The sequence below is a fragment of the Anopheles coluzzii genome, chromosome 3 (assembly GCF_943734685.1).
Source record: "Anopheles coluzzii chromosome 3, AcolN3, whole genome shotgun sequence".
Lineage (NCBI taxonomy): Eukaryota > Metazoa > Arthropoda > Insecta > Diptera > Culicidae > Anopheles > Anopheles coluzzii.
In genome coordinates, this window is record NC_064671.1 from 41,613,078 (window position 1) to 41,637,701 (window position 24,624).

Consider the following 24,624-nt stretch of genomic DNA (forward strand, 5'->3'; position numbering starts at 1 on the left):
CAGGAAGAAAGGATACATTGAGTGAAAATTATAATCAATTGCGGATCAAATAAAAAAGATTATCAAATCACAGGCTCCAGGATATTTGACCATTCACTTGAACCAACATGAAATTATACTTTAAAAAAATATATCATTCGAGCGACTCTTATCAATGCTTATTCTAATTAAATTCATAATTACTCAACTTCAATCCTTACGAACAGATGAGACGAGATTATTCCATGCAAAGGAGGATATATATAATGTATTATATCCATGATCTACTTTTGAGAATGATTAACTCGTATAGCTCTGTTAACAGCATTGTCGATCCTAGCGTATGCGTAAATATGCTAAAACAAACTTTGCGAAGCCTTTACTGACGAGTGAAATTCTTATTATTTTTAACATTTTTTTGTGGTCAGCTTTTATTTATTTGCACATGACTTGAGTGTTTATATTAGTTAGGAATCTAGCATTAAGTTATGAAGGCCAGCATGGCTGGATAATTTTTTAAAATAAATAATAATAATAGCTTGATCATATTAAAAACATAATCTAATCTATACAAACAACGCATATTCTAATTGTTCTTTTAGCACATCCTGGCCATGATAACAACTGACCGAATTCGTTACGTTAATGTAGTTCGTTAGTTGCACCTAAAAATATCAAGTATTTCTGCTACGTCCACCCAAAAGTCAACATACAATTTCTGAGATTATCATATAAAAATCTACGAAGAAAAACACCCAACAGGCTAAGCGCTTATATGATCTATTAACTTTGTTACTTTATCTTATTTGAACAGCATTTTACAAATTCAAAGCAATGCCATGGCCAAAGGTGGTTTATATGACACAAATTCGTATTCTGTTGTTAAAAAAAATCATTGAAACTCATCAGAGATACATCAGCATTAGATAGTAACATTGTATAACAATAATTACATGTTATTTTTAATTATAACTTTTTTTCGATTGCACGTTTAGATCAGAGACAAGAGATGACCTGAATATTATCAAAAGCCGACCACTCAGTGCAGAGCTATTTCAATCGAGAGTGAAGTGTTCATGATTGCGTGGTTAGCGCTTAATTTTTCATTACTTCAATTGAGTAGTTCAGCAACCGCAAGTTGCATCTGCCACTCAGTGCTGTAAATTTACCTTCTTCGTTTGGTGATTCCGCCCAGCGAGGGCGCCAGCTCCGTTAGCTGCGGGTCGGTTTGCATCGGCGAAACGCCGGCCGCTACGGCTGCGGCCGCCGCAGCCGCCGCTGCCGCCGCCTGGTGGTTGTGCGAGACGGCGGCCACACCGGCGGCCGCCACCGCACTGGCCGCCGCGCTCGGCAACGGTGGGGGCGGTGGCGGTGGCATATGGTGCGGCGAGGCATAGTGGTGGCCGAGCAGCGTCGACGGTCCAGGTACGTTGTTGAACGAGGTGATGGTGGAAGGCGGCGTCGGCGAGCCACCGTGATGGTAGGCCGGGTACGGATGGTGATGGTGCGGTCCGGCCAGGTACGCGTTGCCCGGTGTCGCGTAGTGTGGCGGACCTTGCGATCCACCCTGCGCGTACGCGTACATCGTGCTTACGTCATATGGTTCCAGTTTGCAAAACGTTTTGGGGTCTAGGTTGCGTCCACAAAGTCCGCCCCGTGCTGCTGCTGCTCACACTGCGTCCAAAGCTGTACAGCACTGCTTAGCCTCTATTATGGTAAATGTTAGGTGGATGAGGGACAAACACCGACAGGGCGGCAAAAATGGCTTCCGCTCCTGATATGGATCCAGCGAGCACAGAAGCACTGAGCCACACACACACGCGCCGTTTTATCACACAGGTTCTACAAACATCGAGGAAATACGCTGAGCTTCCGGCGAGCGCGCACCAGCCCCGTAGGCGTATGCAATGTATGCACAATAATCTCGCACCTTTTCCCTCCAATCACCCCACTCGGACGGAACAATTCCGCTTACACATGAGCGCTCCAATCCGTTGCATCCGCCGATAATTGATCTGCTTAACTGCCCTTTTTTCCACAACTCGTTAGTGTTGCACACGCGGAAAGCTCTTTTTTTCACGCTCGTTATTAATCTTTCATCTCTCCATCCACATGTTGCTATCCATCCGCAAAAAAGGGCTACAATTTAGCACTGCTTAACATATGCAACCGGACACTACAGTAGTAGCAGTAGTAGTAGTAGTAGTAGAAGTACTAGCAGTAGTATTGCACACTTCTCCCTTCGATTGCGACCGAGCCAATTTGCAGTGGCATGCATCCAATTGCACCGAGGGAATGAGGGGGGTGAAATTAAATTAAAAAATAAAACTACAACCCGCTCTTGCACCTAACGCACTCGTTGCGGGTGCATTTTGCATTCGTCACTCTTGAAACACATATGAGCACACACACAACCACACATTCACGAATGCGCGATGTACACTTTCGCTCCTTTTTTTTTGGCCCGTGGCGTACACTTCATTTACTCAACAAACAAACCGAACAAACAGAACACACTGTCACACGCACCCAAATTTGGTGGGCAACCCTTCCTTCCGCTTTCACCCCTTTTTCGCCCCGAGTTGCACACACAAGCACACATAAATATATAAGCACTCAGGGGACACACAAAACGCTACACACGCGGAACGAAAAACACTCGGCCACAGTAAACGTGGCACTGGACGCCGACGGGAAAAATACTTTCCACTGATAATTAAACCGATATCACACACTGTAGGTTGAATTCTCGCCTTTTTCAGCGGACACTCTTCACGCACTCAATTTTTGCATATCCTTCTTCCCGGTGGGTGGTTTTTGATTCTCACTTCTTTATACTACTCCTCTTTTTTTGCAAAATCAATCTGCCGTGCGTCAATCTGAATTGGATTAAAATAATAAATGAGCGCAAACGCTTTTTCGGGAACAAGTTTATTATGATTAAACAAAAAACCCACACACTTTTCACACTTGATAGTACACGCACAAATAAGCGAGTGTAATAACAGGAGACAATCGAAACGTATCGAAAAATCACACCATTTCCATTGTATCCTTGTTACAAAGTGCACAACATAGTATACGCCCTCCCTACTTTTAGCATCCTCTGTTCCTGTCCCGTTTACTTCACAGCACTGCAAAACCTCCATGCCGTCTGTATGAAGTGTAATTTTTCGGAGTGTGTGTTGGTGGCAGTTGAGTTGCAGGCTGGGGGCGTTTGAGGATGATGATTGCGAAGTGGTTGCATATTGCACTGTTCGCCGGGGTGCGAGGTGTATGTGTTGATCTTTACGAGCACGCTCTCGAATTCTCGGTATGTAAACGGGCGAGGCTAATAAGCGGTTCCGAGTGATCTAATTTGAACACACACAACCAACGAATGGTGCGCAGTGTGTGTGTGAGGGAGACGGTTGACTACCGAATGTCCGAGGCGCGTTTGTGCCGTTTGGTTTGGTTGTTGGCGTTCGAAGATACGGCGGAAATCGGATTTAGTGCGCTCTTTAAAGGGATTTTATTGGTATGACCAGAAAGGGACAGCAGGGCATGATAGTACCTCTTTGATTCCGTAGGTGTAACAGAAGACCATAGGTTCGATAAGCGAAAAATGTGTGTAGTATGAGAATAACTATTTTTAAATCCTTGTAAAACTTTTTTTTATTTTTTACACAGAAGAATGCAAAGAACTCTCAATGGGTTTTACGAAGAAATAAATATATGGAGCATGATCTTAATAATTGGGAAGAAGACTACTAATTTTTAACGCTCTAGTTCTATGGAATTCCTCTAATTATTGTATACCTTTCTATGAAACGATTTATTAACAACTTTTCTAAATTTCTCAATAATAATTTATTTTCGGTTTGCGGTTTTACGAATCTAGTCAGCTAGTCAGTCTGTTCATGTCAACTCAATCAGGTTAGCTCAGGAGTCGGCAAACTTTGCGACCAAAAGAGCTAAATTCTACAAAAATGTTCGTAGAGTTCCATGTGAAGAGCCAAATAGATAAGCCATGAATAAAAAAAAAGAAATTTCTATGAAAAATTTAAACAATTTAGAGCCGCCATCTCGAAATCCTATCACTGGGTTAGCTCATGAGAGATTGGTGTTTTTTGTACTGAAGTATAAATATTGTGTCAAGAAATGTTTAATACTGTTTTATTCGATATGTTCAAATCTATTCAAATAACCCATTTCAACAGAAAAAAAGATAACTAAACCGATTTTAAAATACATCTTTGTGTCTCCTCCATTGATTACAACAAATATAGCCGAACGTAACTGTCAAATGGATGCAACCCTGATTGCAATGGATTCCACCGACAGGCACTGAAATTTTAGCTTTATGGTTTAAAATACGAAATGGGTCAATAATGGAATTTGAACGACGATTTGAAGATATCAATATCAATGTTTTGTTTAAAGTCATAAACCACAACCTCAGATAAATGAGATAAGCCAAGCAACCCTGCAATCGACGATATTTACTCTACAATGCACGTAAAGGACATTTATATTTGATGTATTATTCCAAGCATTGTTGAATAAAATTTTTATTATCTATATGCTACCCCACTATTTTCAACGTAATGGTACAAGAATTCTAACGCAAATTGCAACAATTGCTTGATAACATTGAGGCTTACTCTTCACACAACCCCACTAGCCTATATAGGGAACCTCGCCAAGTCGCTCTGAGAAGTTTCCAGCTGAAAAACGTTAAATTTCTTTACTTCACTCCGTTGCCATTTTCTGCTACCAACCAATTCCAAACAACAAACCGTTTCCATTGCACAGCAACAACACTTGTACTGCTCTCCGGTACGGAAGCATTCCACCGAGCATTGAACACTGGTCCGTGAGCAAGGCATGGGGGGGCAAAGGGCGAGGGTTTTTCGGTTGGTAAATATTGGTAAACATTTCTGCAACACTTGACCTCGCCAAACGCGGAGGTTGTAAAGTGGAAGGTAGTAGAACAGAATACAGCAGCATAGCAGCAAAAGCTACAAAACGCGATTCTGGCGGAGTTTTCGTAGTGCATAGCACTACGCTGCGCCCCATTCCACAGACCAGCTTTCTGTGAGGGTTCGGAAAGGGGCCTCCACTCCAAATGCATGAGTGTATGTTTTTGCTTTTTTACATTTGCAGGCACATTTTTGCTTGCATTGTTTTGTTTCTCCTCAACCATCGCCATACCACACAATGTTCCGAGCGCGCAGTGGATAAAGTGACTGTACACTACTGCTGATTTTCCCGCAGTGGCTTTAGAAAAAGTGGAAAGAAGCGGCCCGTAGCTGCAAGCAAGAACTGCACCCTCTGCTCAAACTGCCCGATGGTAAGCATCGTAAAAGATGTGATATTCGAAATATTGCAGGATTTTCCCGGTGTAAAAACGACAATCTCCACGACAGCTACCTTCGCTGTCGGGCCCGTGCGGAGGTGGAATAAAATTTCCCTCTGCTCGGTAAAAACCCATCATATTGTAATCGATTAGTGCATGCCCAAACGGGGTGTAAAACCCAGGTCACAAAAACCATTCCCGTGCATAGGAAAGTGAAACTGGCAACTACAGACACAGCTGACGGCGAACAAGGTCCTAGAGGTCGGGTGAGGCTGTAAAGATCTTTATTTATGTTACCGAGGAACGACAGTTCCATCCCACTCCGCGCTGACAGGGCTCACACAAGGCACAGTGAGGTTTGAAATTTGAACCCAAATGCTAGAAGCTGTTATGTTTATCGGAAGTCGGCAGACAAAAGGGCAAACACCAGCCACTCGGTCGTCGTCGTTGTCGTCGTCGGACGTCGGGAAATCGGATGCATCCGCCGCTGCACGCCTCAGTTGTGGCGAGATTTATGTACTCAGCTGCAATTCGGACGAAAATGCGGCAGTGTTTGACTTCTGCCTTGAGTTTTCGAGCGCCTTTGTTGCAGCTTGATGATCGTTCGTCTACTCACACAGCTGTGATTTTGCCAAATTCCAATCGAAACAATTCAACCCAAAGCTCAACCTTGTGGCCGGTGGCTTACATCGGAAGGACATAATTTACCGTGTCATTTATGCACCGGCACATATGCACTCCCGTGGAGTTATTTCCATTTCCGGCTGGGGGGTGATTTATTACTAATTCTATTCCTTTTTTTTGTTCGCTCTTCCTGCCACAAACCCAATCAATCTATCCAAGACAGTGGACCAGAGCGAGTGTTACCAAAGGAACGCGGGCCAAGGAATGATGGAATAAATTATTGGTTCTTCCTGTGCCTCGGAAAAGGGATGGCAACTGCCCATCAGAAGACGTTGCAGGTAGTAACAGGGATAGAATTACAGCACGGTACTACGGGTCCAACATAACACCGATACGTATCAGGCGATAAAAACAAACATCCCAACAGGTACAACGCAAGTGTGAGTTACCTGCGCTTCTCTCAGCGGGTTCAGACCTCGCTACACCCCTGTGGTTATTGACTTTCGGGATGATATGTTTTTAATTGTTTTCACACCTATGGCTCTCTGTCTCGCGCTCAGGGACACTTTTTCTTGGGCTGTTTCTTCACCTCTAGACCTGCGCGCCTTCAACTGAAGCGGGGAGGTTCGGTAGGTGATGGAGAAACAGGTACAAACCGGATCACTTCTTGGAAGGACACCTACGGACACTACTCGGAACAACACCAGTAGTGATGAGTGGTAGTGCGACCCTCGGAGAGCATATCTATATACATGCATGTTACACCATCTTTCGATATTTATGAATGAATTTTTCGTTCCTAATCCTATTCGTAGGCCTTCGGAGAGGAAAATGATGATATCTAAATCATAAACCCGCTGCATAATTCATACCAAGCGGGGGCTGCTGTAGTTTGACAACAGCATCGTATCAGCTCCGTCTGATGGCTTAACTGCCAGCACGGCGAGAAGCTAAACATAAAAATAACGAATTGTTAGCACATTTACATTTTACTGCCCAGTCTCGGTGTCCATGCGTAAGTAATTATGCGTCGTGTTCACGGGGCCGGAAATAGGAGAAGGAGAATAAAGAAAAAGAAACACTAAAACCCACACACACAAACGCCGTACAGGTCTAGGCTAGGAGGTGTGGGCAAGAAAATAAAATGCAGAAGAATTAAACAGCAATGAGGGGAACAAACAACGCATCCAGCATACAATCGGCATGTACATTCCTTGCGCAACAGTCATATATCGAGAGTTGCACATGCAGCAGCAGTTGCACTGCAATTACAATCTACTGCAGCGTGTGTGTGCCTCTTCTTTGTCTTGCGAGCGGGATTTATACGCGATGGTTTCCTGCCGGCCGGCCAATATTGGACCGGATGAACTTTGTCACAGTCGAATGGATTGCACAGTCGAGGCAGCGGTAGATAAGTGATACCTAAAACCCACACCGAATCCATCGCCGGGAACGCAAATCGAGCCCTGAGGGGAAGCGGAACAAGCGCCCGGGAGTTGACTGTCGATTAGCACCCGTTTCGCACCGATCGTAAAACATTGGCGTACAACAACAGCAGCATAATGGGGTGCGAGAGCGCGAATCCACAGAGCATTAGCCTTACCCCATTGCTCCTTTCGCATGCTCGTTAATAATACAATAAATGTGTGCTAAATGCAAAGTGGCTGCACTGTGTGTCTTCCCACCGTTGGAACTGCTCCTCCTCTACGGAAAGGTGGCGGGAGGCAAGGTAGGAAGGAACAGCAAACGAGAGCGTACACACTTTTAATGAGACGAATGAGTAGCATTAATTTTAGTTTATTTCGCCAATGGATATGTGGAGGTTAGCGCGAGAGAGCTGGCTGCTCCCGTTGAGATGGGTCTCATAAAACTCTGGGCAGCAGCAGCAGCAGCAACTACACCTGGTCTCAATTGCATCGTACGCATACGCACGCGGGAAGGCATGGAGGAGAATTGATTCTTTGATGGCGACTAGACAGTAAAAATAAATGAGCAGCATTTAACAGCCGAGTGTAAGCGCGTTCGCTTGCTACTACCCCTGGGAACCTATTTGCGGTGCGTTATAAATTACTTGCCGTTCTCCATGCCTCCCCCTCCTCTCCAACAACATTGACACACATCAATCCACCGTCCCGCCCGGTGTGTAATCGATCATCTATTAATGCCACGCGGGCAGGAAAGTGTTCGTAATAACGGGAGGCATTGCTGAACAAACGGAAGACAGGACAAGCCGAGAGCCTACTACCACCGGGTCATCTAAAATAATAACCGAATTAATATTAAATTGCAACAAAACAAAACACACAACACTATGGTGTTGGAGGGTAGAGGGAGTCTTGTATATTCGATGCATCATAACTGAAGCCTAACACGATGAAGTAATGTGAACATATGTATCCCATCAAGCAAGCAGCAGGGCTGGGGTTGGGGATGAAATAGGCGCCAGTTCCTAGGCAGAAGTGGAACAAGCTTTGTATCTATTTCATAACGACCGCCAATCTGTTTCCATTACGATCGATTCAAGAGCCACATTACATTACGATGGTATGCGGTGTGTAAGACCTCCTCTCTTCGCCGGGCATCAACAACATTTCGGGGTTCTGACGCTTTGTTTCATCGCTATTTTTTGTTCATCTTTCGGCCACACACACCCCGCGAAGGTTATCTCATCGGACATATCAAAATATCAATCAACCAGTCAGAGACAGTGACAGACACATCGCCCCAAGAACGCAGCAGCGACACGTTAAACGCTTCTAATAACACAATTCAAATTGGCTCCAATTTTCCTGCCCTGCCACGGTCGGCGCGGCGGTACACTACAAACACTCATACAGGACCGGATAGCGCGGAGCTCTCTTAAAATTGTTTTAATTGGCCTCCCGAATACCAGCCAAAAACAATAAAGACAAAAAACCTTCGCGGGAAAACAAAACAAAAAATACACTGCAGCGACCCGCCACACTTCTCCCCTCTGGGCAGACTGGAGAGGGAGCAGCCCCTGTGTGACAGACTGATCCATAGTGTACACCGTCGTGCAGTCAGTCAACGCACAACAAACGCAGCAAACACCCAGCAACAAAGAAGCGAAAATAATGAAATGAGAAAATCTATCAGAAATGGTATGCGCCAACAACAAGGCCCTTGCCGACAACACAGTACAAGCAAAACTGGTCAACAGCAACAGCATAATGTGTGTGTATGTGTGTTGTTGGACGCGTTTGTGCCGTATTGGCCTTGCTTCGAAACCAATTAAACTTTATCCTTCCATCTGGACATCCGCTCGCAGTAAGCGAGCTGCCACCAACCTCACCATACACACACGTAAATAGAGAGAGCAGCAAAGCCTTCCCCAAAAAAAAGGACGAACGCTTTCGTCCCCCACCCGGTGAGTTCGCCAGCCAAAAAAACCGGAAACGAAGAATTGATTTCGAAAAACTGATATCACCCCCACATAAAGTCTACGCGTGTGTGTGTATGTATTTACTAACGTGTGAGTATGTCTGTGTAGGTGTGTCCCCTTTATCCTTCGTCCTGCGCTTACAGCTCGCCCTCCGAAAAAAAAATATGGCACGCGTTCGCTCTGTGCTAGGTTTGTTATAATAACTGTTTGGACTCTATTGACCAACGGCACTCGGCGTCTAGGACTCGCCAGAGGGGAAAAGGGACAGAACGAACAAAAACCAAAAACCGGAAGGCTTTTATAGTTCGATCGAACATTCGGTTATGATTCATGGATTCTCCGACGCTCTTTTTGCGAAGCTACTGTAGCTGCCAGTTTTGATACATCGTAAAACCGGAAGACCTTAAGGATCCGAGGTGGAACGTAAAAAAAAGTGTGTACTGCAAACTTCCACAACCATATTTACCAGGAACAGAGGGTGGTATATATTGGGGTCTGGAATACTCTTTCAATCGCGCATAGCGCAACATTGTGTAGCACAAGCGTGTAGTAAAACTTGAGCTGTGTAAAGCGCAGTGATAGGACTTTTTCAAAAGGTCTCTGGAAGGATTCGGGGGCTGGAGAATGGTAAAAAAAGCAGGACGACGTCTCCAACCGTGCCTGACGATGGTGGCGATGACGTTGGATCAGCTGCAGTGCGAGACACCCCTAGGCATTTTTTTCATCGTTCGCTGTCTATAATACAAGGTAGCGCTGGCCCCGTGGCGTCCCTCTTCCTAACTGGCGGCGCCGACGGTCACGCACCGCCGCGTTTTTGAAGACATATCCTGCTGTAAGTGATAGTTAATTAAGCCCGATGATGGAGGTACACACTATACCGGGCGGGTTGTGTTTGTTTGACATCGCTCTGTTCCACCAGACTAGGGAATTGGTGCGAGATCAAACGTCCTAGAGTAGAGCACGACCCCAGGTTGGACCACACACTCTTCCTGCTCGCTGCGATGTGAGACAAATGTTTTCAGGGCCAGGGAAACGCTGGTCACTAAGGTGGTCTTCCAAAGCTGACACCATGATTAACACCCCATAATGAACAAAACTGGAATGGAAATTATTGGAGTCCTTTTTTTCTCGTGTATCTGTGCTGGAAAACCTCCATGCCCAATGTCCATCACAGTATCGGCGGTGGGCAGCTCCATTGGAAACTTATCCTCGCCCGACTGGCTTCGGAGCTAATTAAGGCTCGCTCTCTGCTCGCTGTCTCTCCATCGGCCAGATATGATGTGTGTCTGTGTGTCTGTGAGGTGGTCTAAAACCCACTGAACCTTAAAGCTTAAACCGAACGAGCGAGAATGGTAATGTTCCAGACGTACCGACAACTACCGGCAACCAGCGAGTGGCGTTGGGAAGGCGTCGTTCAAAAGGAAATGGCATATGGAACGGTAGTTTGTACCATTTCATAGCACGAGCTAGGACACTGCACAGCGGAATGCAGTGAGAGGGTTGGCATGCAGGGGTGGTAAAGAAATTGGTAAAGAAAATTAAAACCAGGCTACGATTTCGAAGCGCCGGCAGCAGTAGTGCTTACAAATCCAAAAAGTTGGAAAAGTGTAGTAATTGTTTCGAAAGGCTATCCGAAGCCGGCTCTCGCTAACTAGCAGCCAGTGCACTAATGGAAAATTAGCCGCTTCCAGTTGCAGTCCAGCACAGCCAATCTTCCTCTACCTCTTCACCTTCGTCTACCAACACAAAGCAGAGAGAGTAAACCATCGGCAGCAGCAGCTATTTTGCTGCTCATTCATTTATTTTGTCGGTCTGTTGGTTTAAGTCTATCCGTCTGTCCGTCCGTCAGTCAGTCAGTCAAAGTCATCTCACTGCCCTCTCACCACAAGAAGGACATTCGCCCCCCCCCCCCCCCCCCCCTTATAACAGGGTGTGTGTGTGTCTGTTTTCGAAAATGATACCGGCAGCTGTCACACCAACATTCGTAAACTTGCCAAACGACACCACATGCGGCCGACAACAATAACAGCAACAACGCACCGCGCGGCTCCATGTGTGCGTGTGGTTGGGGATGAAATTCGGGATTGTTTATGGACGATAAATACACACATCGTTTACCGACAAACCTCGTTTCGACAGTGTGAGTGAGTGTGTATGTCTGTGTGTTAACGGAGGAGCGTAACTGGTACGTTACTTTTACGCGCCAGTAAAACAACTTCTTGGAGATTATTTTTGCCTTTTAATACCAACAACAAAGTTGCGAACGTGGTCTATTTTTTGTTTCAAGTTTTTTGTGCCCTTTCTTTGTGCATTGAGCTAATTATCTTCTCTTTTCGAGTTGGTGCACTGTGGCTATGAAACAATAGATATCAAATGGTGCCTTAAGAATAGGACACTATTAGGGACACTACTGCTGCACTCTATCATCCGTAATGTCTTTGATGAGCACAAGACACAGACGACGATGATCATGATGATGGTAAGAAACAATTGTTAGGGTTATGTTCCCTGGAGGACTAACATACCGCTCAACATTTGCTGTAGTTGCGCGCTCTCTGTTTCGCTCCGGCAGTCCTAGAAGCACTAGATGACACAAAAGCTCAAAGTACACCAAGCGTAGCAGTGGTAGTGGTTCTTCGAACCGCACTCTTTTAGTCGACATCATCACTTTCCTTCACCATCGTGTCCATCACTACCTGCCCCCGGTAATGCACAAGAATTGGCCACTGCAAAGCCGGTGTGTGGCCAGCGTGGAAGAGCCGGCGTGCTCCGGCGGCCTCGGGGGTAAGCTTTCCACACCGAGGGTTCCATTTGTTTCAACCAAAATGATAACAAAGTAACTAAAAACATACTCAAAATAATAAAGAGAACAGTTAGAAGAAGAAAAAAAACCTCATACACACACACAACAATTCGAAAAAAAAAACAAAACCACTGCACAACGCCTGCCCCGCGTCTGTCTTCTTGCGTCTCTCTCTCCCCTATTGCCCCACCATTTGGGGATTTTTCCACATGGACACAAAAATTGAAAAGTTTTCCTGACGCGACAGGCCTGGTCTATTCTATAGGACTCCCAGGCAGAGAGGGGCGCACGGTAAGGCATAGGGTTGGAGGAGCATTTTTGTGTTGTAACTTGCAGCCTTCACAAAAGGCAAAACATCAAACAGTAAACAGCAGCAGCAGCAGCAGCAACACCACAACAACTCCCATCCATCCCCTGAGTGGTGCTTGGAGGTTGGGTGATGTACCCAACCGGTGCCTAATAGACAGAAAGAGAGAGGTGGAGAGAGAGAGAGAGAGAGAGAGAGAGAGAGAGAAGCAACCAAACCCGACTGGGAAAAGGGTTACTTGTGTGTGCGCTCAAACACACACCCTTGGAAATACTGTTTTTCTTCGTTTTTCTTTCCCTCAGTGTGCATTTTTTTTCGTTGTTGTGATGGTGGTTATACTCTGCTGCTTAGGTGGCTCGATTTTCGTTTCCCTCGGCCGGGCCAATTTCATTCCCCCGCATCATCCGTCGGTTCGCTGTCTCTGTGCAATTTAAGAGACGTTCTGGCGGCATATTTGTAGTCGCTTTTTTACTATTTCACCACGAAAGGTGGCGCATATAGTATAGTAGTAAAGTTCGTGTTTTTTTTTTGTTTGCGTCGTTCGAAATTATTCTTTGTGCTCAGGGGAGGTACTGCTGTTGAGCTTTTTTCTTTTATTTCCAAATTGTAATAGCGCTAGCAGATTATATTCTTCTTCCCCCTTTGAAGGAAGCTACCAGTGGCAGGTTGTGTTTTACTCGTTCGCCAGCAGTGTGTTACTAGTTAGAACAGTCGGCATTTACGTGTGTGAACCTTCGTGGACAGAAGAGCCGACGGAAAAGTCAAAACGATCAGCCCTTTACCTATTTCTCTAATTCCAGCCATTCCACACTCATCATATCAATCCGTCAACAGTAAGAAGTGGTGCAAGTGCGCTTTAGATTCTCTCTTTTTGTTTTTGTCAGTGTGCCATTTTTTTCAACCACATTTTTATTATTGGCCCAGTTTTCTACGTAAACTTTTACGTAGTAAAACACACACACACACACACACATTCACAACATTACCACAACAAACTGCTGCACTTTTGCACACTGCACATTGGCACGGTTCGCAGTAGCAGCTGCGACTAACCGACGCAGAAAGGGCCGGTTCAGTTCTAGAATTTCAACTCCCTTGCTCATGTTCGCGCCTCACATACATACGCGCCCGTGTGCTCTCTTTCCCTCTATCTGTTGGGCACTTTTCGCTGGAAACAAATCGACGAAAAAAAAAGAAACAACATACAGCGTTAAAACCTCAAGATGCTACAATGTTAATTATGAAGTGCACTGAATGCGCGCACGAGCCATTCCCTACGCCACTACTGCCTGCATCTGGAGCGGCTGGAGAGTAGATTTTCTTGTGAGTTTTTTTTTTTTTTCAAGTTTGCAAAGATACACACTGTCAACGGGTGCAATCCGAGCCACGCCGGGTGGACGGTGTTCATTACTCTGCCCCCAGCTACTTTTGTTCTTATTTACTTTCAAAGTGCAGTTCCATAATGGAAAGCCTTGAAATTTTATTGCCAACTTGATAGTAGAACAGTAACTTACACAACAAACCACACAAAGTCACATCAAGATTGCTAACTTGGGACCATACATTTGGTCCTTCCTTTGGAAAAATTCGATCCGTTTCTTCTCCCCGTCCTTTGGTGAGTGAAAAAAGAGCACTGTTCTAAAGAAACGCATCCAAAAATATCATTATGAGTGAGTTCTGTCTTCTGGCGCTATTCTCCTACACCCGAAGCTTGGCGCATTTTGGCATTCCACAGCATTCCACAAATAGGGACGAGCGGGAAAACTTTTCACTGCAAGGAATTAACCGACCCGAGTCACACAAACACGCCAATCCACACACACACAAAATATCTCCATATCTCGTACCCTTTGCCGCGCTACTGCTGCTGTGTTGTGTCCCTTTTCTTTTGGGCAAATAATAATAAAAAAGCGCACAAATTTAATTCTTTCTTCCATAAAACACCGGGCCCAGGGAGCATCATAGCCGGCGGCCATCATCATCATCATCACTGCATAGAGCGTCCGCGCTCCCGTTGCGGGCCCCAAGGAATGCCACGAACCGCGAACGGCACACGGAGAAGAGCTGAGTGCGGCAGCGAGAGAGAGAGACACGGGAAATGAAATTTATTTCCTTTTTAATTTAAATTTTCCCATTCCGCACCTTGGCCAGAGGAAAAAAAAGAAGTGGAATGTAAGTAGAAGAATGAGCCAAAAAAAATGTACAAAATTAACCTACAGCGCCATCGTCAGCAGTAGTGTTGCCGGGGAGGCACACGCTGGACTGCGGTGCCGCTAGAACACCGGAAAGAGTGTGTGTGTGCAGGTTCGGTAGCAAAAGGCCATACCAAACAGCACCGGGAGGACGACACAAAATAGAGAGAAAGGCAGAAGAAGAAAAAAAATCCAACTGAATCTTGGCGGGGGTAGGGGAGGAGGAGAGAGAGAGACTCCTGAGTAAATAAGAAAACTAGCAGCCAGCGAAAAATGGTGCATTTCGGAGTCGTTTTGCTGCAATCCGCACCGGCCGACGAGACACGGTGGGATAGATAAGAGTGAGAGAGGTAATGTAGGCACAGGGCAAGGTGCAAGGAAAAAAAAACTTTTCTCGCTCAAAACAAAACACAACAACAACAACAACAAAGTTGATACAGGATAATGTACATGCATAGAAGGTTTTTTTGTGTTTTTTCGTTCGTTGGTTTGTTGGTTGTTGCTGGACTTTTTCCGTCCTGTCGGGAGACTTTTTTTTGTATTCTGCTACTGCTGCTGCAGTATTCGCAGACGGGAAATGATTGCTGAGAAAATGAGTTAGTTTTCCAGGGCCGAAAGGAGCAGCATATTTTCTTGCACACTGGAGCAATTTTTTATCGCGCTTTTCTGGGTTGGTTAAATATGATTCATCCTTTCTGAATGCTGCTAGTAAAGGGTCGTCTGATGAGCCATTTTGTGTGAGATATAAAATATTTCACAAAAATTTAAAATTACATTGGAATAGTGTAGTTTGTTATGCAGAACTCTCAAATCCTCCTCTAATTCTGGAATCAAGCGCTACCGAATCGATATTTTTGAGGTAGATAAAATTTAAGAAAGACAAAATTCCCTAAACAAACTGATTCACCGAAAACTGCAAAGCAACAACACCGGAACCACCGATCGAGCACCGATTTTCCACCAATTTTTCACCAAATACACCGTTCGTTCATCGTTGCCCACATACACAAACGCGCACATACAGCCGAAGGCACCAGAGAACAAACACAAACGACGCGTTTGATTTCCTTCAAGGATCGTGGAAAGCCAAAAAACCAAAAACACAACCACACCAACACACACACACAAACGCATGCACACACGTGGGGGACGGGTAGTTTTCTTTCATTTCACCTCTGAACGCCACACCGCCGTGTGTTCAAGCTTGCAGGTTGTATAGGGAAGAATTTTCCAATTTTTCCACACCGCACACACAACTAACGTCACTCGCGTACACAGTGGAGTTCCAGCTCACCGTGGAAAAGGTATTTTTGTATGTGTGTGTGTGTGTGTGTATGTGTCTGTGTGCAGGACGACACTACACTGCTAGCACACATTCAGTCGTCGCACGGGAGGTTTGAGGGTGTTTTTCCGTTTTTCTTTTTACTTTTACCAAAAACTCTCTATTGACTGAGGTTGTTCGTTCGGGGAGGGTTTTTGTGTTTTTTTTTTCTTATACTCTTCTACCCCCCAAAACAGGGCGCGGAATGGTGATGATGAGCTGGAATTTTTCCGGTTACCCCGCCGATTTTGTCCAAAGGAGAGTATTTGAGTTTCACAAGGGGCACCACAACAGCGAGTTCTTGAACTTAGTATCGTGCCGTTTCAATTCCTACCGTTCCACACACTTTTCTGTTCGCTGCAGATTCACTTTTAGGCTACAGAAACAGTCGAAAACGGCTTTCGAATGCCTTTTCTATTACGCTTATCGGTGTAGAATCGCACAAACACAGCTCTGGTACCTCTGGTTTCACATGTTAAGTTAATACCACCATTTCGGATCAGGTTAGCTGCAGTGAAGCTTGATCCAAACTATTTTTCCACTGATAAAAGTTAAACATTCCACACGTTTCGGGCTCAAAACAGACACGATTCATTTGGTTGCAAATCTTGGTAGCAAATAGCACAAAATTGTCCCAGATAGGTCAACCACCAGAGCCACTGTCACAGGAAGGTGTGAAAATCGCGAAATTCCGTGTTGGATTCCTCAGATGAGTCAGGCGTTGTCCATGTGTTGTCAAATACGGTTGAAGAGAGGAATAAAAAAATCACTGCATTTTTCAACCAATCCGTCTTTTGTGTCAGTAACGCATTCCAACATCCACAAAATATTACTGTCAAAACTAGCCACCCTTTGGTGCACTAAAAAATCGAACACATCTTACACTACCGTATAATTCGCTAGCGATTGAGCTACCACCCGGCAACAGAAACTGTATTTCACACGGCACGCCAAATAATCACTTTCCAGCTGCACTGGAGACCAAACGCAAAATCGCGCACGACGAAACACACGTACACGGCACAGCGAGAGAATGGGAAAAAGGAAAAACCCGTACGCACACGGCTCCGCTCCGATACGTCCGTACTCGACGAAAGCTTTCCGATTACGCACGTAAAATTCGAAAATTCACACCGCTCGACCCTGCCAGGGCGGAGAATCTGCTGCAACTGTGTCTCCCTTCGGAAACGGTAAACGGCCACGGCAGGGGTACGACGATTTCGCCCATTTCGCCCTCGCTCTCTTGGTAGCGCGTGGTTTGCCGAGAGAGCAGGGTGCAGCAGCGCGAGAGCGAGAGCGCCGTATATTCGCTCACGCGGAGTATCGGAGTGTGCTGCTCGCCTTTCAAGGGGTGCGCTTTGTTTTGTGTTCGACACTCACACCCCCATGCACACATGGACTGAAAAGGGGAAAACGTGTGTTCGTTTTTTGTTGTTGATAAGATAGAAAGAGAAGGCAATTCACGGGGAGAGTGAGAGAGAAAAATCACGCGAAAAGGCAATAGAAGGGATGGAATGCTTCGTAACGGAGCGAATAGCAGCCAAGGGTGTCGAACACAAAAAAGGCCAATAGCTAGGTAAAGGTATTGCCATTGGGATTTAAAATTAATTTAAATGTTCTGGTGCATAGAAATGGACAATTGAAGCACAGTTTTACTAATCGTTAAAAGAAAATTCCAAATAGAAGAATCTGTTTTTCGATTGTCAATATTCTAAGCAATATCTGTAGCTAGAAATTATGAAAGCCTAAACAGTTATTATAGATATAATTCAAGAAACACCTGCACTCAATTTTAGCCTGAAGCTTGTACATCAAATGAACTCGTCGAGTAGACAACCAGAGAGACTAATAAACTTTCAGGAGAGACATTCCAGATCTCATGCAGTGGAAAGCGTATTCTGTTAGCCTTTAAAAAAAAGGACCAAATCGAAATGTACTCGACATTCCTCGCTCAACATCTTGCGGCATTCTTAGGACACTTCATCCAAATGTCCACACAGCCGACCACGACTAGGGTGCGATGGCATTCGATAATGCACGGAGGAAGAATTGAGGGGGGGCCAGAGTGGACCCGATTCCGATAATAGTTCTGCACAAAGCGTAAACTTTTATCGGTCTCGCTTTCACTGCTCCTACACCTCGCTCTCACCGCTCTCCCACCCCTCTCTCTTCAGGAACATTCGTGTTCCATTCTTCCGAACACAGTCGAGTCGTACAGCCGGAAGCAATTCCAAGCAGGGACCAAAACTAATAAGTCAAAGTTTTTCCACCAGACACTGCCACCAGGCATTGGTGAAGAAGCGAAAAAATACCGACCAGGGAGGACCACACCGAGCGAAACTACTAGACCCCGGGAGGGGTGGAAACCGGGGAAAATGCGACAGGAGGAATGCTCCGAGGTTCGGCACACGGGACGAAAGTTGGAGCATTCTTTCCTTCACCTTCGAAAGGGAAAAAACCTTTCATGCGCTCTCCCTTTCTGTCGCTCTTTGTGTCATGCTGCTGCTGGTGCTGCTACTGCTGCTCGTGTGTTTCATTTAATGTGTGCAAATTTCATCTATTTTCTCTAATGGAAGAAAATTGTTTTTTCATTTGCCTTTCACCATACTTACACACACACACATACAGGTTCGTTTCGGGACTGAACATATGAGCGGATGGGTGGTCGTGATGGAGGGATGGCTTTATTTCATTTCTCTTCAGACTCTCTTTAGGACCCACCGACTAAGCCACGGCCCCGTTCAAGACAGGACCGAAAACTTCCTTATTCTTTGTGTCCAACGTCCTTTCTGTTTAAGTTAGAGGGGGGAGGGGAGATGGCAGCAAGAAGGTAAGCAGCTGAGCGTCCCCTTTCTACAGCTATGTCTTTCACCGAACCCGTCGAGAAGTTGTACTTCTGATCCCATGCGTCATGCTTAACCTAGTTTGGCGTCGTCCTTTCGCTAGGTGTCTTTACAAGTTCAAGAATTTTGTTTCGCACGCAGTCTATATATGCAAGAAACGCGGCCACCGTCTAGGTTGATGATGTGTGTGGTGTGCCTTTCCTGCTAAGATGCGTTAGTACGAATTAAAGTCTAGGGAAGATTAACAATGACATTAACTGCTTCATGCCTATTTTAACACACAAAAAGATTTCACATTTGCGATTTTTTGAATTTTTTGAACTGTTTTCAATATCTCGTTTTCCAAAGCGCCGAGGCTAAAATCTCCATTTTACAGCTCTAACAAGTCCTGCTCCATCAATGGGTTTTCTGAACCCAATAAAGGAACACCATGGATCATTGCTTCCCATTTCTCCAACGTCTCCGTCTCCAATAGCGTCCAGTCTACACCCCTGCAACTATAAGCACTACTGCAGCGGCCGTATGAAATTACTCGCATTTACTTAGCAATACTCTCGCACTGACGGTACAATATAATAGTACATCAGCAGGGGTAGGAATCCATTCTACTGCCACGGGCAGGTCTTTCCAAGTAGCCTGCAAGGGCCCGTCGTGCGAAGGCGACGCTAAATGGAGCCCACTTCAACCACTTCCAATCGAATGCGAGCGAGTGGTAGTGTTTAAGTTTACCCGTACCCATTTTACTCACACTCTCGCAGCACCACCCGGGGACCGTCCAGAGGACGCACCACGGACATTACCATCGTCATCTCAAACCAACGCACCCGCCGTCTCTTCCGCATTCATTTCCGTCGGATGAAGTGAACTGTCGAAAGCGTTTCCGGAAAAAAGCAACGACCGGACTGGAGCAACGTGTGCCTTGCGAGAAAATGTGGCGTGTGGCGAAGGATGCTCGGGAAGTGGCTCCAGTTGCCCATGAAAATTGTAGACCGTTCGGTTCGGGAGTCCGGGTGTGGGAGCCATCCACTGGTCACACACTGGACGCAAGACGAAAATGAAACCGAAACCGAAAGAGCAAACGCATTGAATTAAGAAAGTTGCGAAGATGTGAAGCAGCCAGCAAGGGGGCGGGGGAGCGCCGCTTCGTGCCTTTTTGGTCGAAAGGGAGGAAATGCGTGCGTTGTGCTGTGTGGCTGAGTCGGGATGGGGAGCGCCGGTTTGATGTTTTAATGATTCCCAAAGGACTCTGCAGACCCACCGTTTGCCCAAAATTGAAACACGAACACGTCACCACTACCACTACCACTACTACTGTCACATGGTGTTGGGAAGTGGATGTGGAGGATAGAAGGTTGCTTTTGTGTGCGATGTTTGGAGAGTACGAAATGGCACAGTTGTTGAGTTCTGTTGCGTAAATTAGGTGAATTGACAAAGGAACTATTTTGTACAGCGTAGTTCTATCGGCAAGAAATTGACAGGTTCAATGATTTGACAGCTATTGATTGATTGAAGATGTGCAGTTACGGCGCTTATTACAATGTTCAATAGGAACTTCTTACCCTTTTGATTGTACTGATCTCCTTAACTTTAGACCATAAGAATAATAAGGTTCAACGTTACTCACCTGAAAAGAGAAAATAAAATTTGATTAGTCTTTGTTTATTCAGTGTCATGGATTCTAAATTTGTAGTACTTCAAGGTAAAAGCGTGAAAGCGTGGTTTTATAAAATATTTTTGTTTTGTTGGCTCATATTCTTAGAGACAGTCTATCTTTATAACATGACACAAAAACTAAGCTCAATATGCTGGCCATATAAATGTCTATATGAATTGCCATACTATGAAACATAAACTTTTTTTGTTTAAAAGACTGCGCTAATAAGAAATCAAAACGATTTGTTCATTAAGCATTTTTAAATTCTTATTGCAAGATTGCGTCGAGCAGCTCTTCACTATAAGGCGTCATCCATACATTACGTAACGATAAATAGAGTACACATAATTGATTTCAGTGTAACATTTTCCTTTACATTTGTTTTCGAAAGGGAGCACACAGTTCTGATGTTTAGCGTTGCATAATTTATGGATGACCCCTTGTCAAATGCTACAACGAGACAAATAGTTCATTAACAGAACAGTTTAAACCATTTATGATTTTAATAGCTATAACGACACTGCATTCCATTGGTTTAATAGTATGCATTAAAAACCGTTCCAATGACGATTATAAACAAAACCACCCTTATACACAGATCAGCATGGCACACCGCATCCAGCGAGACACTCGAACGCACCAGCAGACTACACTTTACGGGATCATTAATATTGTTTTATTACCCAGCCAAAAGTACCATCGTCTCACCCCGTGCCAATCCGTGCAATAACAACGCACCCTGGGAGGGAATTTTGCTTTCAATCTCACACCCCACACACTTACGATTTCAAAAAAGCTTGCGCACATTAAGCAGCAAGCGCAAGTTCAGGGCGACACACAGAACACCAGCAATACATAAAGCCGAACACGTAATCGATTTCTAGTGCCCCTTTCTATTTGCGTCTGCGGGAACGGAAACGTAATACACCATTTCTCCCTGCCGAGATGCAGAGAAGGGAAGCGGGAGGAGAGAAAGGAAGAGCCGGGAGGTCGTAAAAATCCGCGGACTCTAGATATTGGGCGGTGAATTTTCCAACTCAGTTAACCTTCTACGTACTGCTGCGGGACCACGAGAGTCCGTCTGAGTACGCAGGTGACGTTGTGTTGGTTGCACACCCTCCAAAACACACACATACACACACACGGATAGGACATAAGGTAGGGGAGCAAAGGGCAGCAAACGAAAAAAGTACCATCAATCCATCGTCGTGCATCATCAGTTTCGCTAATTTATTATTCTATGACTTTCGGTTCTACGGCGCGCCGAGGGACCTTGCCTTTCTCCCTAGTTGAACTATTTTCATTCCCCGTTGCTCCTTGCGACGACTCGCGGTGCTTTCTCTCTGTTGTGTTCTTGTGTTCCATTTCACCTTAAAGCTACTTTCTACTCAGTGTTACCTTGTGCGATCGCTTGTTACAGGCCCCGTTTGGGCTTACCGCTTGGCATCGGCAGCAGGAACGAAAATAAAAACTAAACGCAAAATACACACACCAGCAAGAGGAGAGTGTGAGTGATCCACGAGCACTACTCCAGGACACGGCTCTAGGTTGGGTTTTTTGTTGTTGTTCCGTCTGAACAACATAAAACTAAAATCGAGCAATCGGTATGATGAAAAACAGCCCATGACCCCCTCACTTTCCACGGGCAATCCTTCTTCCTAGGAGGATACTTCTAAAAGCAAGTCGTTTTCAGGCTCGTTCTCCTACCACTGTGTTAAACTATTGTCTATTCTGGCGTATGGTTTGCGCTGGCCCACCAAACGACGTGAAGCAAATGATACTAAAATATGAAACAGTTCTATCCGAAATGGGTACGTTTCGGTCGTGGAATGCCACCTTAAGACGTGCGTCCTTTTCACTTCCCACCTCCGGTCGAGAGATGGAGGCGTGTAGAAAGTGAAAATAGTATAACCCGTTGTTGTTTTCTTACTTCCACTCGAAAAACAAAACATCACATACAAAGGAATAGAAAATAAGCCAACGCCAAAGAACGCTGGTACGCATTTTATTCGTAGCATTACAGACGCCTCACCAAATGATGGTTGGGAAGCAAAATGGAAAAGCTCGTCGTACATTTATCTTTTTGGACAGGTGCAACTACACACTACGCTGCTTTGAAACGTCGCCAATACACGGAAACCAGAACGCAGTTAAATCCGGCACAGAAATGCTTTCCGTGATAAAAGAAATCTACCAGGTGGGGGAAAAACAAGGTACACCAAGTCCAGTTTACAAGCGTCGGTGTGTTGAATGATGTGTAAGAAAATGGAATCATACAAATAAATCGATGTACACACAATGTGCCCAGTCAGTCAGTCATGGTGGCGTATTCGCATGACGGTCACCATTGGCATTAACAAACTGTGCGCAGCTCGTACCATTTGATACGCTACAAATGTTTGTATTAGAGACACAAATCAAACATTTGGTACACGATTTTAGTGTGTGTTGCATCGTTTGGGATGGAGAAATTTGGACAGGCCTCCACAGGGGCTTAAGCCGCAGGACAGATCCCTTTAGTACTACACCTAGCGCTAACAAATGCTTCTTATGTTGGGCGCTTTCTACACCAACCCTGTTCGCATATTTCATGCCATTTTCCAAACACCAGCAAACGCAGTACAGGACACGGAAGAATTGGACTTGGGAAATGTGATAAATATTCATCGAAAACTGTACAATCCGTTTCGGCGATGCGAAGGAGGGCGTAGTTCACATGGCGATTTCTCGCGAGTGATAAATAATGTTTTAATCTACTACCACATTCCAGACACCCTAGCTGCCGCGTATAGCGTAGAAAAAACACCCGAACATACAACTTAGTATTCAAATATTTTTCACGATTAGTAGCTCCCCGACGGCTACCAAGGAATGATCATAAATGAGCCGAATGAAATTATAGCGTTACGTTCAATTTTCGCTTAAAATATGGTTCTTTTTATTGTTACACCCAGAGTTCTGCTTTGGCAGGCGGGTTGATGAATTCAAACCAGCACACCCAAACGTTCTTAATAAGCAACAAAGGGGTGACATTTTATATTGACTGCTGCCCAAATCCCTGCCCTATACTAAGCTTGCGGACCGATGCCGATTGCTCGAACACATATTAACCCTTTTGTTGACAGTGTGGCGCTGTAGGAGAGAAAAAAAACAGCCACCTCTTTAATACACGGGACGGTTTTGGGTCAGTGCGAAGGTTTTCTATCCCCTGCCGCTCCACGCACACCGTGGAAGGTTCACCGAATTACGAACGGGTTCAATGAAGAGGAATTCAATTTCAGCTTCGACTAAAGACCGGAACTCATTTCATAAATCACCCCACCATAACGAGATTAGTCAATGTGTCGGGAATACATCTTTGGTGCGGAGGGGACGCTGGTTCCCGATCGGAAGGTCCATAAACATACTTACTTTACTGTTAATTATTATTGACCACTTTTATAACTTTGGACATGCGATACCGACCGACGGGGTTGTGACCGGCCAAAAGCAGCCATGACGGAGAGAAAACATGTGTTCGACTATGCTGTAGGCTTTGGAAATCGAGTGGAGAATTTGATATTATTGTTTGTGTATATGTATGTAAACAGTCATCATGAAAAACGGATTTTGAAGGAAAATGTTACAACAAAATAATTTTCCTATTTTTTATCCCAGTAAAAATTAAGCCAATCAAACTGTTTACAACTGTTTGCAAACTTGACATAAACGAAAAAGAATTATCATGATTAAGAATTAAATTTGTTGAGGAATAATGTTTTATATTGTGGTCACTATTTACTTCAACTAAAAGTTTACGTTGTGTGCAAATAAGACATATCAAATGCTTTTTGTGCATTTTTTTTAGATAGTTTTTGAGAAAGCCGTAACGCCAAAAAATGATGTAACACCGCGATAATGCTACCCTTTTTCCTACTACTCATGTCCCAACAGTTGCACAAACTGCATTCCATGATAACAATGGATTCTGGCAAACCGACAGCCAATCTGATTGAAAAACAAAAACAGTCCACACTCCGCATGCCGTCCTATTACACCCTTCACACACCTTTGACAAGTTGGAAATGGAATCGACAGAACAAATTTGTAGTGCGCAAAAATTCAATCAGAAAGCGGCGCGTGTCTTGCGCCAGCCAGCGCGGCAAAAACAGACAAAGATT

The 24,624-nt window shown here is 44.9% G+C and overlaps 1 protein-coding gene across 10 annotated transcripts in view; it reads right to left on the reverse strand.

Moving 5' to 3' along the window:
* LOC120954716 (aryl hydrocarbon receptor nuclear translocator homolog) overlaps nt 1-24,624 on the reverse strand; it is a 197,610-nt gene that overhangs the window by 141,722 nt on the left and 31,264 nt on the right. Inside the window, exons 1-2 of one of the 10 annotated variants that reach the window (XM_049610188.1) lie at nt 17,025-17,134; nt 1,149-2,858 (exon numbers count right to left, since the gene is read on the reverse strand). The exons of 5 other annotated variants lie outside the window; for them this stretch is intronic. In XM_049610188.1, the coding sequence (XP_049466145.1) occupies nt 1,149-1,564 (416 nt within the window). In that variant the 5' untranslated portion in view covers nt 1,565-2,858; nt 17,025-17,134. Of the gene's footprint in view, nt 1-1,148; nt 2,859-16,850; nt 17,135-24,624 lie in introns of those variants that run through there. 4 more of the 10 variants (XM_040374882.2, XM_049610186.1, XM_049610187.1 and 1 more) reach the window with 4 other exon arrangements.